Below are 20860 nucleotides of genomic sequence, written 5' to 3'. Positions count from 1 at the left end.
CCTGGTCACTGGGCTGGCCAATCCTGGAGCACCTTGACCTTCTTTGCATTCAGGAACTTTGATGTGGAGGCTGAGGTATGAGAAGGAGCGCTATCCTGCTAAACAATTTGTCCTCTCCTGTGGTTTGTAATGTAATGGGCAGCACAAATGTCTTGATACCTCAGGCTGTTGATGGTGCCATGCACTCTGCAGATCTCTTGCATGCCCCCATACTGAATGTAACCCTAAACCATGATTTTTCCTTCACCAAACTTGACTGATTTCTATGAGAATCTTGGGTCCATGCAGGTTCCAATGGATCTTCTGCAGTATTTGTGATGATTGGGATGCAGTTCAACAGATGATTCATGGAAAACATCTAGCTTCTGCCACTTTTTCAAATGATCAACTAGAAGTCAAGTTACTATTTCCCAGATAGCAGGTAGTAATCGGCCCGAGCTCGGCTCTGGCTCGGCGGCTCCGACTCGGCATCGGCGAGTATTATCCGGGCCGAGTCTGGCACATGCGTTTGCGATGCGGCTGTTAAGCGCTGGCCCGATTCTGGCAAGGACTCGGCAAGTACTCGGCTTCTTTAACTCATGACTACCATAAAAACTCCTGATCCAAACTCCAATCCAGGTGGTGGCGGTAATGCTCTTACAACTGGGATCAACAACAAGACTTTTATATTTATAATATTTTACAAGATATTTTTCATGATACTAGTGTTCAGCTTAAAGTGCAATTTAAAGGCTTAACTAGGTTCATTAGGCAGGTTAGGGTAATTAGGCAAGTCATTGTCAAGATATTGACATTAAAATGGTTGCAAAACAAATTTGAACTGCTTTTTTTTTCCCAATCACAAATACTCAAATTACTGTAATTGAGTAGTTTTTCTCAGGAATTGTAATTCACTAAGTAGTTTTAAAAATGTGTACTTTTACTTTCCCTTGAGTACATTTTTAGTGCTGTATCGGTACTTTTACTCCACTATTTTCCTTCAACCTGTAGTCACTACTTTTTTTTATTGTCTATGGGGATTAGAAAAATAAGTCCTGTGATTCCTATATAATTAAATCGCACATAAAAAGTAAATCTCATCTTAATAAATTACTTCAAGACATGGGCGCCTTAACATTGCAGCAAACTGTATAAAAACATTAAAAGTGTCCAAGATGTACAAAATCTTTACACGCATTGACCCAGAGACTTTAGATTCATGTTACTGATGTGGAGATGACGGATGTTTACTGTATGATAACTGAAATGACCATAAACACCCAGCAGCAGGCACCAGACGTCAACATGAAGTAAATGGAAGTTGTACCTTAACGTTGTGGGGATGTGTTTTGCAAATGAAAATTGGTTTGACATCAGATTGACATCAATGTCCCACCTAAAATCAACCAAATATCAATGTCTAATGATGTTACAGCTTGACGTTGTGTGGACATTACCAATATGACATCTATCAAACATTGGATTTTGGTTGTCATACCTGACGAATAAATGTCAGTATTTGACGTCAATATGAGTTAAGATGTTAGCTTGACGTTGTATTTTGATCACTTTCCAACACAACGTAAAATCAACCAAATATCAACATTATTTGACGTTGTTATTGGTGATCAAAATAACGTTGTCCTTAGACGCTGACTAGACATTAAATTTTGGTCACCTAATGTCACGACCTAAATCTAAACTAATATTAACATCTTATGACATTGTGTGCCTGCTGGGCAATAACTAAATGCACTACAAAGTGTTACAATTACACACACCATAAATTGCTTTACTTTAAATACTTTTTAAAGGTCTTTTTTTTCTTTTACAACAGATACTTTTTTTACTCTTACTTGCTCTACAATTTTAAGTAGGTAAGTTAATGGTACTTTAACTGATTTTTCAGTACTCTTTCCACCACTGATCAATTTAAATCTAGCTTCAGCTAAACAGCTCATTAGCTACATCTGAAAATTGTGTGGTTAGCTACACTTTATTCTATGGTATCATTGTGTTAGTGTAAATATTCATCTTTACTGAGTAATATTAAATAATTGCATATATTAACTACATGATACATGTTATATAACAGTTCGAATACTTGCTAATGTTAATGAAGACAGCGTTTCCACGGTGAGGGTTTATTACCATACAGCTCCGTTGTGGTTGGTTGGCCGCAGTTGCGCGTCATCTGTGCTGTGAGTGGCGATGCTCCTCGCGCTGCTGTTTTTTTGGCGAGAAGAGATGCCGATAAAGATGATGGTGAGGATGAGGAGTATTTATCCATGTCTTGTCACATATAAGACACAGAGACAAAACGTAACGAGCTGCCTAGCAACACAGCCTCGCCGGGCATCACGGGCGCGCGCAGCAGCTCCAGCCCCATATGTGCTGTCTAGTTAGGCAGCTCACTAGGTTTTGAGACGTAGCCGGAGTGTTGTGGTATTTTTCTTATCCTCTTGCAGATATATCTGTGCAGCTGGAAGCATTGATGATTGTACTGATCGCAGGTTTGACATCAGCACCGCGAATCTCGCAGCACTGCAGCATGACCTTGGACGTGCAAACGGTGGCGGTGTTCACTGTTATCGCCATTCTGCTGCTGGTCAACGTGATTCTCATATTCTTCATGGGCTCCAGCTAAAGGGTCTTCAGCATGACTGACACACAGATCTGTGATCTGTGATCGTTTCTTGTCTTGGAAACACCTGGGGCTGTTTCACGGCTGCTCATATCTGCATTCTTCTCTATACAGCAGTGGACATGGTAAAATATTAGTTTTACAGTTACAATTTGAAGTGTGTGTGTGTGTGTTCACAGATATTTTTAATCAGCACATTGTATAAACTGAATTATTCTACAGCATCTTTGTGTTAAAGTAGTGTATAGTGTGCATGAATTATGAATATAAGCCATAGAGATGCTCCAGTGGGTCTGTTAGCGTTCATTTAATTAATATTCATGGCAAATGTTCTGAAACCATAACATATCAAATGCCATTTAACAGGACCATAAAGCATGTGTGATGTAATCCAATATTTATGAATAATTTATGTAAGATGCTGTACAGTCTTGCATTAGGGGAGTCAGCACAACATGCTAAGATTATTTCCAAAACACAACGAGCCAAAGAAATATAAATGTTTTCTATGGTCAGATATGATTCTGTGTATGGAGAAAGGTGCATTCACTATCTGTTAATTCATCATGTGTTTGATCAGGGCTCTGATCACATGCCAGCACACGTGGTGGCACATTCTGGCAAGTTATGAATTGTCAATTTGCCTGCCAGGAGCTGGCTTTATTTAACATCTAGATGGATTATTATAGCTTAGATGGTCTTGTGCTTCAAAAGGCACATCATATGCTTCAGATGTTAAGGAGGGCTGCTTGATGACAATGTGTTTGTGTGGGTAAACCTGTCTTTGGCAAGCTTGCGCGTCTTTCAGGGTTCCTCAATCAGGACGCAAGTCTGTTACATAATATTTTTTGCCATATCGAAGCTGAGTTTTCACTGAGGATGATTGTAGTTGGTTAGGACAGTTTTTTAGCCATTAAAACAATCACAAATGTGCATGTTGCTCCTACAGACATGTACCTTGTTTTGATTCTAATATGATGTGAACATTTGTACGTTTTCATTTCAGACGTTATTAGTTTTTTTGGCAATGTCTTACTAAAATAAAGTTAAGCTCATGTACCTCACAGCAAATATAAAACTGTCATGAAATGACAGATGAACATTAATATATTTATAATATATAATATATATATATATTTATTTTTGACATTGCGTTGTTGTTGTTTTTTTGGCTTGGTGCCGAATCTAATAGCATTTATCGGTGGACAATAATGAATGCACAAACATGAGAGGAACTGAGGGCGGTTATGTAACAATAATTTTCTGGGGCTCTGTAATGAGAGACGACTTCAAAGGTGTCTTAATATTATGATCTTTTTTTAATATTATGATCTATTTTTTTAGTGATTCACAGAGCAGCATAACATTTCTTTTCATATGTATTGGCACTAATCATTCATCTTTTTCAAAATATGATGCAAATGGATTGTGCAAATTGCTGATCTTCCTGTTGTTAGGTATTTATGGTGCTATGTACATCAGGTCTTCAGCATTTTATAAGTTTATTTATTATATTTGTACTAGTTTAAGACCAGAGAATGCTTCACACATTTGAGGCTGGTGTCAGAGCGAACCTGTGGCTGTTGTACGCTGCAGGGGAGTTCAGAGAAAGCCGTAGCCAAACGCTTTGACAGCATGCATGCATAAGCTGACACTGAGAGGAGCCATGTACTGAACAAGCGGCCTATCAAGAGCCACTACTCCTTATTGTTTTACTATTTGTAGCTCATGGGTGCCTCCAAAAAAAATGTTGAGACATCTCTGGTAAAGAGATCTATATAGAGTTTATAATAGTCAATAACAGTACATGAATGATGTGTTAATAAGTACAGTTGTACAGTGCTGTGAAAAGAAGCAGGATTAAGCTAGATAATTTAAAGCGATTGCTCCATATTTTAAATTTCTGTTCAGAGAGGTCATATTTTGATCCTTAATTAGTCTCACGCTGTCAAGTGATGCGATTTCGCTGGTAGAGTTCACCAAGCTTGAATTTTGCAATGCAGTGAACTGCATTACTTGACGCACGAACTTGCGTTGCCGGTCTTTCGCATTCGCGTGCGTGTGAATGGAAGTCTATGGGGAGAAAAGTCTAGTGTGACCGCAGCTTAACGGCTACTTTAATTACTTGTTAGTTTATGCTTGTTTGTTAATTAATGTATTATTTACCACATTGGTTTGCGATTGATTAAACCATCATGAACTCATGAGCTGTTAATGTATAATAATGTTTTGAGTTTACTTGGAGGGGCACATCATAGAGCTGCACAATTAATCGAAAAAAGATCGCAATCTCGATTCGACCCCCTAGAAGATCTTAATTTAGCATTTCTACGATTCTGCCAATCATATTTTTAATGTCAGGAGAGAAGCACAGGCAATGTATGTACATTGTTTTACATTCATTGTTCAGCAACATGGACAGTTGAAAGAGTCACATACTGTATTTATAAGGTATAATTCACCCAAAAATGCCATTTCTGTCTTCATGTAATGATGTATTTGTGGCCGCGAAACCACACGTGACGTGAGCTGCTGAAACAGACCGCAGTGACCACAGAGAGGGCGAGCGGGTAGGCACCTGTGTATGAAGTCTACTTTATGCCGAGTTCAGACTGCATGATTTTCAAAGTAGTCGTGTCACAGATGTTTTCACACTGCATGACTATCTGGGCTTGCGTTTTGTCGCTGCTTGTTTGCACTGCAAGATGGATCGGCGACAGGGGCTTTCAGATTGCATGACTTTACTATAGGAAGAATCGCCGACAACTTCGTCCAAACTACGTCTCACAGCCAAAAACACGTCGTATATCTTTTGTTATTAACATAATGAGAAAGAAGCCTTTAATGGGGTAGAACATGTACATGTTTGCTTACCTGGGTTTAAAGGGAATTAGCCATTTCTCCTCAACATTGATAATAAACTAATTTCTTTCTGTATGAAACGTCAAACAGACACGGTTGCTCTAGAGTCCTGTTAAACCTCCACTAGTTTTCCTCCATTTCGTGGGTCCAAATAAACCGAAAAAGAGCGCTTTTACCTTCTCCCCCAGCCTCCCACTGGCCTGCAGCAGGTATACACACACGCACACACAAGTGAAAGCTGCTCTCTCATTGGCTGTAGGCGATGGCTGATGTTATTTTCAGTCAAAACTCAATTCACACGGCATGATTTGAATCGCCGACAGCTCCAGATATTTAGCACGCCAAATATCTCACAGGCATCGGCAACTCATCGGCGATTCTTTCAGATCGCGTCTTTGAAAGTTCATACTGTGTGATTGTCACTCACGTGCACGAGCAGCGATTTGCCTGTGATTTCAGGCATTTGTCGGCGATTTCTTAAAACCTGTCGGCGAGCCAAAATCGGGGCTAAAATCACGCAGTCTGAACTAGGCATTAGTGAACAGAACCGCCATAGGCTGTGAATAACAGGTAATAGAGTTGTAAATGATATTCAATTTGTTGCACCTAGTGATCATTTGGGAGCCGCGCGGGAAGTATGAAGTGCACTTAGTGAAAATAAAACCGAAAGCGAGCACATCATTTAAATAATCATATCGCATTATAGAGTAATGATTGCGACAAGCGTTTGATTTGTTTTTTTTTCTTTCTTACCGAACACAAAGTGTTCTGCATGAGAATAAATGTTTAACAGTGTCAGTATAACTACTCTATGTTGTCAATGACAGATTGCAGGCATATGTCTCAAACATAATAATTCAACATCAGAACTATGAGGGTGATGCTCACGAAAACATAGTTTAAAAATTTTCAAACATGAATTTTTAAAAAATGTTTAAATTAAATTTTGAAAATTTTGATAATTGAAAAAGTCTGGAGCATTTGTCAACATTAATTTAAAAATATATACACATTATTTAGTACCTTTTTGAGCATAATTTCCAAAACAATTAATAAAAAAATCTCATTACCGCAACAGTCTGCTAAATTGATTATTACAAAAAAGCAAATTCATTGTGACATTTTTTTAAAAAGAGATTATTAACAGTGATGTGAAATTATTTTAGATTCTAAAATAACATTTATTTTTAAATTAACAGGGTTTTTTATTTTTATTGTTTTTTCTCATTACCGAAACACTGTACACAACTGACAACACTTTTTTTTATGTATTTTGATAAAACCTGATGTGTTTTCAAAATAATGTGGCTAACCTGAAAGGACATAATTTGCAGATTATGCACATGCATTGAAAAGCAAATGATTAAAACATATTAATAAAATATCACTTAAGGAACATTGGTTGCGGTAATGATAAATAGGTTGCAGAATTTAGGTTAATTATTTCAACATTGATTTTAAGTATATTATTAGATTTTGTTAAACATTTAATGTAGAAAAAACAACACTGCATTACAAATTTGCTTTATTATTAGTGCTTTAAAACATAACTTTAATTTCAAAGAAAAATGTCCATTTGCTTGGATAAGCTGAAATAAATCATCATCCTCACTAGATAGTGTGGTCTCTAGTACAGCTTTAACCCTCCCTTCCCTTATTCCCTTGGAAATCAACTTTGTGGGCTTAGCCAGTCAAAAAGGGATGAACAACTAAAGTACCCACAGTTTTTTGCTTCTTATTTTTAGCTAAAATGATTTAGCAATCATATTTATATAATACATTGTTTTTGCTACATTCATTCTTCCATGGCGGGACGCCACGCCAAAATTCATCCCACCACGACTACATTACAGCTGAATAGTTTTATATTATGTTATATATTATATATATTAGTTATATATTCATGAATAGTTGTATTCTGATGTCATCACTGTACTGTGCATTAAGGACCAGAACAAATTTAATGTCTGTTCAAATCCACCATTTCAAGTCTATACAAAATTTTGTATTGTAAGAAACAGTAGACATTCACATAATATTATTATAGATTTTTTACCGTATCTTTGAAAAATACCAATAATAATAGCTGACTCATATTAACCTTTATTTAACATCTACAGAATCATGAGAAAATTGTGATCTTTATTTTATGCAAAAAATCATGATTCTCATTTTAGCCAGGGTCGTGCAGCTCTAGCACATCATCATTAATTCATTCTTAACAACTAATGAACTTATGCACGTCCATCTAGTGCAATTACACTGAATAACACCAGAAAAGTGTTCTGTCGACATCAGTTTAAACACAAGAGTTCATAAGTAGGTAAGGATGAGTTAATGATAATGTTCCCCTCCAAGTAAAGTCATGACATAATTATACATTAACAGCTCATGAGTTCATGTTAATCGCATTTACTTTAAACCTAAATGTTAATTAATACATTATTAACAACATATTACTAACAAGTATTTAATGGAACCGTTATTAGCATATGAACTCATGTGACTCATGCCGTAGTTAAAGTTGGTTCATGATTAGCTCATACCTTAACTCATCATCAATTCATAATAAAGGAATGTTAAGTTTACATAGTAACACATCATTATTCATGCACTGTTATTGTAAAGTGTTACCGAGTTTTTAATAGATTCAAAGTGCAAGCTAATGTGCTAGTTTTAGAGCTACAGGATATATGCTGTCCTCCTCCACTTTTTTATTTTAAAAAAATAAACATTCTGTCAGTCTAAGTACACAATGTAACTACAGAAGAGTCGAGCTTTAAATAGGAAAATTACACTTTTTTGAATTTTTATGAGCAAGATACTAATGGTCTCTTCCAATTCAATGATTTAAGCTAAGCTAAGCTAAAAGTACTCTTGCCAGACCTGGAGGTCGGCTTAATGGATTCAAATATGGGCTCAAAAATTGGTAAATTGGACTAAAAATTTTATATAGTTCGATAAATGATATTTGTAATGTGACCATTATTGGTTTGATAACAAGTTTATCTTTGAGCCAAAAAAGTACTATTTTCACTGGTTGAACCGCTTTATTTTTGTTATTATGATGTTACTGGTATAGTGTATTTGTTAATGTTCAGTGATATGGTTGTTTTATTTATGCTTTTTTTCGTCAGGCGGTATATTATATTTATATAACAGAAAGTTGGCCATAGAAAAGAATAACTGATTAATAAAGTCCAGAGATCAGTTAAAGCATTTCTGAAGGCAAGGCTCTAAAATAAAATCATGAATATTTACATTTATCGGCTAAAATATCAGCTATTGCCCTACAAATATGAAAAAAACACCCTATAATGTGTCTTCATGCTTAAAAATTCAAAGAGTAATAGGAGTTGTTCAAATATTGGTGTTTGAGACGTTGTGTGCAGTCAGTGTGAGACTGAGGTTAAAAGCTTAGCTTAAAGGTGTGCTGTGAATAAATCCAGCTTATAAACAGCTGCTGAGATATTCTGAGCTGCTGAACACGGTAGACCCTGATGAAAATGAAGCAATGCGGTTCACCAGCAATACATATGTTTTGCAAGCTGGTTGCTGCTTTGGAGGTCCCCTTATGGAAAGTGCTAGTACACTAGCTCAGTTTTGGTACAGAAAAGCATGATTATGCTGGTTCACTCTCTAGATTGGTATTATATCAGCTTTAACCAGCATAAATCATCCTGGAACATCTTGTAATTGTGGTTGATGCTTAAAGTTTTTATCAGGGAACTGTCACGATGGGCTTACAAAATACAAGAGATATCCAAGTGCAGCAATAGAAGTTTTAATAATAAATAAGGGGACAGGCCAGGTTCAAAAATCGAACAGAGACAAAAGTACAACCCAATAAACAAAAGTGTATCAAACAAACTTAGAACAGAAATTCAAAAGTATGATCATAACATGAAACAAAGTGAACAAACAAACGAACCAAAACGATGAGTCAGTGAGCAGACTAGGTACAGATAAGAGCCGGACAAAACAAATTAGAATCAGGTGAACAGGGTGCACGAGAAAACAGCAAAAATCCAAAGGCAAACTAAACACATCATAACAAGGCTTATAAAGACAACAATAATTAGACAATGACAGACAGCTGGAAACAATTAGTGATCACGTGAACTACAAAACAGGAACAAACCAAAACATAACTAGTGTCCAGAAATCCACAAGATGGCACTACAGCAGACATGACAGGAACAGCCCACCCAGAAAGCTTTTTTGTTTTTAAAAGATGTCTAATAGACGTCTAATTAACATCTAATTATAGTAGGCATGGGATGATAACCATGTTTAAGGTATACCATGGTTTGGAAAAGTCAAGGTTTAAAAACCGTCAATATTCTGCCATATCGTTCCTAAGGTATGAGTAAGATTTTTTATTTATTTAGTTTTTTTTTTGTTGTTGTTTTTTAGGACACCAGTATCTCCAGCAGAAAAGATCTCCAAAGATGCCATTTTCAATTGTAAAAAAAAAAATCTGCTTACTAAACAAATGCAGACAGCAGAAGTTCATAATTCATTTGAATTATTTAGCCTGACATGTTTACTGCTTCAAAATATTTTAAATGTTTCCCAAATTAAAATATATTGTGCACAAAGGGGGGAAAGTTTGTTTTTTTACTCAGACATTTAAAAAAAGAATATATTTTAGAGCAATAAATACAATACAGTGAAACCGTGATATTTATATCCAAGGTTATCATACTGTCAGAATCTTATACCGGCCCATGCCTAAAACATAGTTGACTTATCTAAAACAAGGCCAAATTTGGGCTGTCAGTGATAAATAGAGGTCTAAGAATAGGCCAAAACTAGACTAGTCATCAAAAAAATAGAAATAAATGACAACACATATAAAGTCTGTCTAATCTGTCTATTTGATGACTAGTCTTGTGTTGAACTGTTCTTAGATATCTGGTAGATTTTCACTGACAGCTCAAGTTTAGCCTTGTTTTAAATTAGCTCTCTACGTTTAGATGTGTTTTAGACGTCTATTAAACACAAAATTATTTGCTGGGCAGTAACAGCATTTAATAACGTATGATGAGAAATGGTTTTATTGCTTCTCCTGATTGTAAATACGTCTGTTTGTCACTGAATCATTTCCTTTTTCTCTGATTCATTAGTGTACAGCATATATACAACATTAATAACATAAAAGTGAAATATTTAGAAATAAATCTAATTCTTTCCTGTCATTTAATCGACCTAAACCTCTATTCCATGGCAAACTCTTCTGGGATCCCTCCTCTTCTTGCCGTATTACAGTTTAAGCATATATATTCCCAGCAAAAATGATCACAGGCAGCAGTTCTTGAGTCCTGTTGTCTTTAAGCAGAATAAATTATCCTTTTTGGTCACCTAGTGTAGTGTATTGAAACTCCTGTTGCATTGCCACAATCTCTTTATCAGACATCATTTTAACATTCAACCGGCATCCACCACTACAATGTATGGTAAATAGAAACCTTTGTCGCTTTTTGGAGTGAATGGAAATAAGACTGCAGAATAGTTATTTGATTTATGACATTTGATTTGAATGAGTTGTTTGAAATAATGCCACTGGGAGCAGTCCTAGTCTGTAGTTGGAATGAACTCAGGGTTGTAGTTAGGTTTGAGTGTGTCTTTCATCTATTGAACAAATCCAAAATGGCCACAAACATCAAGACAAACCGTAAACCCAGTATCTAGACCAGCACAACAGTACTCATCAACATTTGAAGTAGATCAAACATTTTCAAAATCGACAAGAATGGGTGTTGTTCGATAGTTTTAGGACAACTTTGATGAAAGGTATTGATCCACTTAAAATGTTGACTACTCTATACCAGCTCTTATCAGCCTGAACCAACTTTGAATTGTGGTTAACGTTAAGTTTCTAGTAGAGGAGCCTTAAATCCATGAACAACATTTGTTACGTCATGACTTAAATTTCTGAATTTGTTCATGTATTTTGGTCTATTGAAACTAGCAGCAGTTAGGTTTGAATCAATCTTGAAGAGGAATATTATACAAATCCAAAGCTATGGGAACCAACATTGTCAGCAATCAAGACAGAAATGATTGTCCTAAACCGTAAACTCTTCATGAAAAAAAATCATAGCACTACGCAAGAAAATGGCAGAATGAAGAAACACTTTTTAAGCAATATAGGCAAGGCAAGTTTATTTATATAGCACATTTCAGTGGCAAAACATGAATAAAAGTGACAAGTATGAATAAAACCTAAACAAATAATATAAAAACAGATTAAATCAGTCTAAAGACTAAAGTTTTTCCATATTCCAAAACACCGGTGTATCATATTTTCTCACTTTACTCTAGGACTTCCCCATTCTGGTGATCAACCCCCTCTGTGGACTTTTTCGGTACCTATTGGACGTACCCAACAGATTTGATTTTTCACCTAAAGTTGAAAAGTTAAGCTTTACAGCTCTAATTACGTGCTGTGAATGAAAGTGAGAAGTTGCTGTTTTTTAGGCTAATATGGGTAGGAATTATACTCTCATTCCAGCGTAATAATCAAGTAACGTTGCACCCAGAAATTCAGCAGCCTTGCTTATATTGCTTAATAAGTGTTTCTTCATTCCGCCATTTTCTTGCCTAGTGCTATGATTTTTTTTCATTAAGAGTTTACGATTTAGGGCACTTATTTCTGTCTTGATTGCTGACCATGTTGGTTCCCATAGCTTTGGATTTGTTCAATATTCCTCTTCAAGATTGATTCAAACCTAACTGCTGATAGTTTCTATAAACCAAAATACATGAACAAATTCAGAAATTCAAGTCATGTCGTAACAAATGTTGTTTATGGGTTTAAGGCTCCTCTGCTAGAAACTTAACATTAACCACAATTTAAAGTAGCACTGTTACCTAGTAACACAATTTACATAGCACTGCTACCTTGTTGCCTAGCTGGGCACTATTTTTAACTGCTGCATAATATCATGGCAGATTTTTTGAGAGTGATACTAACAGTCTAATCCAATGGTCACCAAACTTGTTCCTGGAGGGCCGGTGTTTTGCAGATTTTAGCTCCAACCCTAATCAAACACACCTGAACAAGCTAATCAAGGTCTTGCTAGGTATACGTGAAACATCCAGGCAGGTGTGTTGAGGCAAGTTAGAGCTAAACCCTGAAGGGACACCAGCCCTCCGGGACCGAGATTGGTGACCCCTGGTCTAATCCAATTCAATGATTTATGCAAAGCTTTTTGCATGTTCTCCCTGTGTTGTGGTGGGTTTCCTCCGGTGCTCTGGTTTTCCCCACAGTCCAAACACATGTGCTGTAGGTGAATTGGGTAAGCTAAATGTAGTTAAGTTCTGTAGTGTATATAAAGTACAGTATGTATGTCCTGGTTCCCAGATTGGGGGTTGAGCGTTGGGCTAGCAACTAACCTCAAAAAAACTAGATGTTCCGAAACACCAATATGGTGCGGCTAAATATCAACTTCGATATAAACGGCCCTGGGAGTAAGTCAGTAAGTTAAAAGTGATTCCGCCAGACCCAGAAGTTGGCTGAATGGATTTAAAAAAGGTCAACTTAACTTAAGGTGACTTTATGACTCTTCAAAATTCTTAAAAACATTGGGTTACTGTGTTTGAACAACCATAAAGCCTTACATCGCATAATTTTTTAAGATTGGACTGCTGGTTTTCTGACCAACTACACAAACAGGAATGTGTGTTTAAAAACAAAAGGAGCTTTTCTCCATCAAGGTCATTTTATTTCTCTGCAGTTGATCAGCGGAGGCTCAGTGGTCAGTGCGGAAGCAGTATGGGATCACGTGACGATGGCCGAGAGGGAGTTGGCGTTCAAGGCGGGAGATGTCATCAAAGTCCTAGACGCCTCCAATAAGGACTGGTGGTGGGGGCAAATCGATGACGAGGAGGGCTGGTTCCCTGCCAGCTTCGTGAGGGTAAGTCACAGCAACATCTCTAATTATCTTTCTCATCTCATCTTACAAGGTCCTAGATTTTACGATTTAATTGTGATGCAGCTGGAGGTCTGAAGTGAAGAAATGAAGTCACGGATACTGATTGTGATTAGATGCGTCTATTTGGACTTGGGAAAGAATGCAGTCAGTGTTGAATCAGTGTTGCCAAGCCACTTCCATCTCACTGTTCCATTTCTATTCTTCCACTGCAAGAGCAAATTCAAACAAAGTGTATTTTTGTTATTCTTTTCAAAGGTTGATCCCCACCCTCCTCAACCTTACACAAAACCAGTTTTCTATATCAACCCTATAGCAACTCCAAGGTTCCATAACACAACAGCAAAGGTGCGTTCCCAGCTCAAATCTCATCAAGTGCTGCTGATTTTGTCCACAAAGCATCCAACTCAATTCACGCTCCTAGTGTGCTTCATAGCTTTCAAATAGACTTAGAACATAAGCATCCAGTATGTTTTTTGGTTTTCTTTGTCATTACATGTGCTGCTTCGGATGCATTTTGTAAAATCCTACAAATCACAGGCCTCATTTTGAAGTAAATGTTAGTTGTAGAAAGCTGCTTTGCATTCAGAACCATCTTCTCTTTTTCGTCCACTGCAGGCAGCCTTCCATTTTATGTTTGTAGATGCCAAGATTTATAAGTCAATGAATCTGATTCTAAATAAAGTTTCGATTTTTTTTTTCAACTTAAATTTGGGTCAGATATAAAATATCATTTTAAGTCGTCATGAAAACAAAATGTACTCTTTTTATTTGTGTATGTGTATAGCAGTGCTTGTTATAAACAATGTATCTGTGCAGTTCATAATTTTGCAAAAAGAATGAAAATGTTCTGTTCTGAGGGTGCCGATGGTGATTCCTCCAGAACTGAGTGCAAACTGACATTCAAATCTTCCACCAGATTGCTAAACACACCAAGCTGGGATCCGTTCTTTGTACCTCGCTTAAATGATCTAAGATGATTTGGCAGATTCTGGATCTTTTAATCTTGATAACTGATCTCTGGCTAATGTGGTTCTTCAAACAAGTTCGCTAATCAGATTAAAATGTCTGGATGAGGCAATCTAAGATTGCTGCATGTGTTGTGAAGGACTGATCTATTAATCCTCGAAATCATGATCAGCAGTGCAACAATTGACTAATGGCATAACAGCGTAATGACATCATCTGATTAATATTCAATTATCCATGTAAGCAAAAATTACATCAAATTCTTACTAAACGTAAATGTTAATTTGTTTAATATGATAGACCATAACTTTCCACATTTGTTGTGGGCTACATGCTTTACATTTTCCTGTGTCAATAGTATTTAGCGATTTAGTTTTACATTTAAAACGGATCAATTGGTGTAATAACTGGCTGTTTAAAGAGCCCCTATTATACATTAAAAAGGGTCATATTTTTTGTTTTAAGGGTCTCCAACAACAGGCTGATATGCATGCAAGGTCAAAAGACACTTTCATGGTCTTGAAAGTGTCCCAAACCCCTCCTTAGCTCGAAGCTAATCTAGGGCTTAAGTTTCGTAACCAATTCACGTCGAAACGGCTAAAGACTTATCAAGACGATTCATTTGAAGCACTTTGAGTCGACTCTTTCATAGATGAATCAATAGTTTTAAACACTGTGTACTTTTAGATTTAAGCCTCAGCTGGATATTTCACTTCACTTAGAGCTGTGTTACACACTACATGTGTATATATATATTTAACTATATATATGTATTCATATATATAACATTTTTTAAACCATTTTACTATTTTCCCCAGTGTATATAACTACTACAGTAATAAAATATCAGCATTCAGTACATACTAGTAATACCTTTGCGTGAAATGATCTGATCTAGTCCTGTTTACATGAAATGAGCCTGCTCCAGAGCAGGTTTGAGCTACAAGACCTGTTGCTATATGAAATCAATAACCAAATTCAGCTAATTGAGTAATCCACGTACAAAGAACGGACCCCTTATTTCACCAAGTAGGACATGTTCCTGGATTATCATCTATGTTGTTCCTGGAACCACATTTCCAATCAGGCAATCACAATTAAGACATACGTTTACAGTTTATGTTAAGTTTAGGCTTACGGTTAGGTTTATGCACTTCTTCATGAGTGTTATGCAACTATTTTTCCCTTCTGATTTTGTAAATAATTCACATTTACAGTTGGGTTTAGGGTAGGAATTTTTGTTATCTATCTATCATATCTATTATGGATTACATTTTCAAACAAAAATTATGTTTAAGGATCAACATAGATGTCAATCCTGGATCGCATCGTTCTTGGCCAAATCATGACGTGCATCTTCCAATGATCCAATTGGTTCCAAAATCAAACACCGCCCTACATTTTTTTTTCTCATTTCAGAAACCATTTCAATTGGATGTACGTCACCATAGGGGACAAAAGTACAATCTTAACTTCCGTATGTCTATGCTTGACCCAAGTTTGGTTTGAAAAAAACTCCCATCATTTTTAGAGTGTTGCATTCAGGTAAATGGTTTCTTTCACCGTGTCCTAATTACACGCAACGCTTCGTTGCAACATGTGATAAGGTATATTTTCCATGTTAAAATTAGTTTTTGTCCTAACAATTCACCAACATCGGCTCATTCTGAAAACGTAGCCCTATATACATTTCTGGAGATCACAAATTATGTAGCCAGAGCTATATATGGCTGCATTTAGTCTTTATGACGAAGGACAGGGGGTGGTACAATGCCGTTCTTTTTCTCGCCTAGTAGCTGACCGCTTACTTCTATATGGACGGCTTTTTCGCTGTTACTAGTTTGTCCGGTACCTCTAAATTTACGTTGGAGAAATTTGCGAAGAAACAATGTTTGTTTTTCTTTGTACTTTTGTAATTTAAATAAAAGTTCAACAGAATCTGCAAATCACAATTTTACTTCATTTTACAAAACATATCAACATACTAAAATTTGTGTCGTCTAGATATAATAATAAATAAATATAATTCAAAATATATAAAATTACTGCTAATATACTTTAATATATATGTACATATTTACAAATCCAATGGTTTAAAAACAATATATAAAAGCAGCTATTCTTATTTTGAAAATATATGTTGCATATATATGTCATATATTTTATAAATGTGAATCTCAAACATGAATTTGTATGTCATATTTGTAATTTGCATATATTGGCATATATCAGATAACTATGTGGCCCCTGTTGAAACAGTGTGTAATATGCATTAAGCACTTCAGTAATATACATTAAGCACTTCATTTATAGAAATGCTTAGGCTATTTTCAAAGTATTTCAATTATTTTTTCAAACAGCTGTATCTCAACCAAGCATCCGCCACATAAAACATATGCCAGGGTAATTGGTGGTTCATTCTGCTGTGGCGACCCCTGATATATCAATGACTAAGCCTTAATTCAGATGTGCACCCAGCTCTGTGAGTTCATAAACTCCTGAAACTATACCTGGATGATGGAAGCTTTCAGCAGTGCTTCCGACTGAGCCGAGCCCAGTTTGATCCACTATTGTCGGTGTCAGCAGAAAGATTTTCCCCCCGGGACACCAACAACAGGTGCTATGTCATAATTACACCCATATAAGAGCAAGCTCCTGGTTGGTTAACGCGGCGCACAAAACACGGGATGCATGTGTTAACCTCTAAGGCCCAAGGTGCTTTTTTTAAATGCATTTTTTTTATTTCTCTTTAATATTTGGCCTTATTGGAACCTAATTAGAATAAAAACCTAAGCATCATCTCTTGATGTAATGTACATTTAAAAAATAAATTATGTTTATATATGTGAACTCGTGGTCCGAATTAACATAAAACACTTTTTCCTGACTTTTTTGTAATGCATATTTAACATAGAACATTTTTTGAACATGTTTTGACTATCAGAGAGTTACAACTATTTTTTTTTCTCCCATTTTGGACAGCTAAAAATCGTGTTTGGGAAATTTCATTTGCTGAAAAACCTATAAAACATTAAAAACTTATAAAAAATATAAAACATTAAATGTATTTTATATAGCCAAAATTTTATATAGCTAAAATGTGCTGTCCAAGTATTTGGACACTCAAGCCCTCAGAGGTTAATATTGATGCCTCTACCGCGTCTGGTGTGAACGCAGCCTAAGGATAGTGAGTGAGTGAGTGAATGTATCACAGGCAAATATTGTCCTCTCCTTTCATATTATACATCATTTATCAAGCTTAATAATAATAATTTCTTAAATTTATATAACGCCATTCTGGACACTCAAAGCACTTCTCACATTTTTGGGAGGAATCTCCTCATCCACCTTCAGTGTGTAGCATCCACCAGGAAGACGCGATGGCAGCCATTTTGCATCAGACTGCTCTCCACATGCCAGCTGATTAATGGAAAGGAGGCAGAGTGATTAAGCCAATTATGATATGGGGATGGTTAGGTAGCCATGATAGACAGGCCCGTGGGCAAAAATGGCCAGAATGGCAGAGTTAATTCCCTACTCTTTTTCGAAGGTCATCCTGGGATTTTTAACAACCACAGAGAGTCAGGATCTCGGTTTAACATCTCATCCGAAAGACAGTGCTCACTGAGCAGTATAGGAGTCCCTTTCACTATAGGACCCACACAGACCACATATCGAGCTCCCCCTGCTGGTCTCACTAACACCACTTCTGGCAGCAACCTAGCTTTCCCATGTGGTCTCCCATCCAGGTACTGACCAGGCTTAGCTTTAGTGGGCAACCGAAGCTTAGTTATATTATTATATATTTATTTGATTTCAAATATCAAACATCTACATTTCCAAAAATGTACATTTAGAACTGGTTTCGTATACATTTGTGGTTTTGGTCAGATTTATTTTGAGTAATACTAAAAAAAAGTCAACTTCACTCTTAACCATTATGCCTACTCAGTATTGGCTTCGTGTTGCACAAATTCACAAATTATTCTGGCACAGACAATAGAGAGAATCCAAAAAAAAACATATGGCCATATTAACTAAACAGGGCTAATTAAAACCCAGATGGAATTGGAAAGTTCTGCCAGTGATTTACGGACAATGTGTGAATTAAATAACACAGTCGCTTCAAAGCAGTGCAAATTAGGTCACAAACAAGCAGAGCTGATGATAATAAGATGCCTGAAATCTGTGAACAACGTGGGTGCAAAATTGGTTAGATGTTCTTTTTGGGGAAATTAAATAAAGGCACAAACACCAGAAAACTAGATGGTAATTGGGGTGCAATTTAGGCAAAATAATGCCTCACTCGTGTACATTCCAGTATATCATTACAAGGTCAAGAAAAAAATTAATCGTTTCCCGTAGGAGAAATTTGTTTTAGAAAAAAAGCTTCTGCTGTACATAGACACCAACAAGACAGCATGCAACTTACTACACATTAAAAACTAATCCTAAAATACCTCCTAATATAAACACGATTCTATAAAATCAGTAATTTAAAAACAAATTATAAAAATAAAATACAATGTGCCCCCACTGCCCTCTGTTGTGCCAACCAATCCCGTTATCTTAATCTTTGACCTTCCTTCTGTATTACTCATTGATCAATTTAATTGAAAAAGGAACAAAAGAATGTTTATATCTATTGTACTTACATAACGGTGCCCTGTATCTTCTGCCAGAATTCGTCAGCTCATACTCCAGCACATGTAAAGAGTCTTTAAGCGAACCAAGTGTCTTAATTCCTATGATTTTTTTCTGCCACTCTCATCAGATTATTTACTTGGGTTTTCATTTTTACTGTCAGATTCCCAAACCAAACAATAATCCTTTATCTTAATATAGACTCTATTGTTGCTTTATAAAAAGTCAGCATTATGCTAGTACTCCCTCCGAATAACTTTAGTCTAATTAATTTTATAAAGTGTAATTGCTGATGAATTCTTGCACAAAGACTTGACACCTGAGAGTGCCAATTAAGTTCACAATCAGTATTCACCCCTAAATATTTGTATGAATCAACCTACTTAATGTCTTTATCATAAACCACAACAGAGCTCCTATCGCTCACTGACCTGGGGCAAAAAGCATAGAATCACCAACAGGCGACACTCTAGTGCGATTTGGGGAACAACCACTAGATGGCGCGGCGGCCATTTTGGAATGAAAATTCCGAAAGAACCACAGAATATTATAAGTCTGTAAAATAAACTATTAAAAATGCTGATGATTTTGATAGTAAGTGTTGTTTTGCTGTCTTTCAGGTTGTATCTCAGCTTTAATGCGCATTTTAAATAAATAAATAAAAAACAAAGCAACTGCTTGCCATCACAACAACAGTAATAAGATCCAATGGATGGCCGATAGCTTTCTCTCCAAAATGGCAGAATCCGGGGCTGTTGGTGGGCGCTGCTGTAGCAATGGAATGTTCTATTGATAGTCGCCTCTTGTTCATTCTAAGCTCTTTGCCTGAGGTCTATGATGACCTCCTCCGTTTTCTTTACATTATTTCAAAATTGTGGTCATCACACCAGCTGACAAACCATTCTACAGCCACTCTATATTCCATGATACTGGCATCTTTTGTGAAAAGGTGCAAAAGTACAGCGTCATTGGAAAATTTCAGAATATATTGTTTTGTCTGCTGCCTAACGCAGTTGTTTGTATAAAGGGTGAAGAAAAATGGTGAATTTACACACCCTTTTGGCGCCCCTGTACTGCTTGTTGCTACGATATTTTGATATCCTTCATAAACAAACATGAGATTAGATGTTGGCATTCCTGTATATCAATGCACCACCAAATTACATATGCAAATGTTGTGTCAAATAAAACCGTTTTTTTGGTGGTTGTGCTTGTTTTATGTCAAATTGTGGATGTTTACACAATGATATTTAATGTAAAGACCTAGAGCTCTTTTTTAACAGTGTAGACACATGGTCTAAATGGCATGGTGCAGTTTTTATTAGGGCATGTCTGTTCACTTTTGCTAATTTAAGAATGGGGTAAACAGTCTGTGTGCCAGGCTCATGGCCTAAAAGTTCTGCCCTTATTCTTTTAATGCGTTAAGGGTGTGTTTTTGGACATAATTGGCATTGGTCACACTTTACAATAAGGTTCATTAGTTAATGTTAATTAATGCATTACTAACATGAACAAACAATGAACAATACATTTACTACTGTATTTTTTCATGCTAGTCAACGTTAGTTAATGAAAATACAGTAGTTCATTGTTAGTTCATGTTAACTCATGGTGCATTAACTAATGTTAACAAGCATGGACTTGGATGTTAATGATGCATTAGTAAATGTTCAGTTATGATTAATAAATGCTGTACATGTGATGTTCATGATTAGTTCATGTTAGTAAATGCATTAACTAATGAACCTTATTGTAAAGTGTTACCCTTGCATTAAACCAATCAGCATCTCATCTCCCATTCCCTTTAAGTGTTAGATGTGTCGCA

The 20860-nt window shown here is 36.2% G+C and overlaps 1 protein-coding gene across 24 annotated transcripts in view; it reads left to right on the top strand.

Annotated features, from left to right (window-relative positions):
* arhgef9b (Cdc42 guanine nucleotide exchange factor 9b) overlaps positions 1–20860 on the top strand; it is a 102490-nt gene that overhangs the window by 42448 nt on the left and 39182 nt on the right. For 4 of the 24 annotated variants that reach the window (XR_015506833.1, XM_087280567.1, XM_087280569.1 and 1 more), the window contains exons 1-4: positions 2208–2244; positions 2493–2748; positions 13228–13407; positions 13681–13770. Coding sequence is in view for 19 of the 24 variants with exons in the window: in XM_087280567.1 (XP_087136693.1) it covers positions 2746–2748; positions 13228–13407; positions 13681–13770 (273 nt within the window). In the remaining 5 variants the exon portion in view is untranslated. Of the gene's footprint in view, positions 1–2188; positions 2749–13227; positions 13408–13680; positions 13771–20860 lie in introns of those variants that run through there. The other 20 variants (XR_015506835.1, XM_087280568.1, XM_087280571.1 and 17 more) reach the window with 8 other exon arrangements.

The sequence above is a fragment of the Danio rerio genome, chromosome 14, assembly GCF_052040795.2.
Source record: "Danio rerio strain M-AB ecotype USA chromosome 14, GRCz13ab, whole genome shotgun sequence".
Lineage (NCBI taxonomy): Eukaryota > Metazoa > Chordata > Actinopteri > Cypriniformes > Danionidae > Danio > Danio rerio.
The sequence above is the reverse complement of the archived record's forward strand: the minus strand, read 5'-3'. Positions and strand labels throughout refer to the sequence as shown.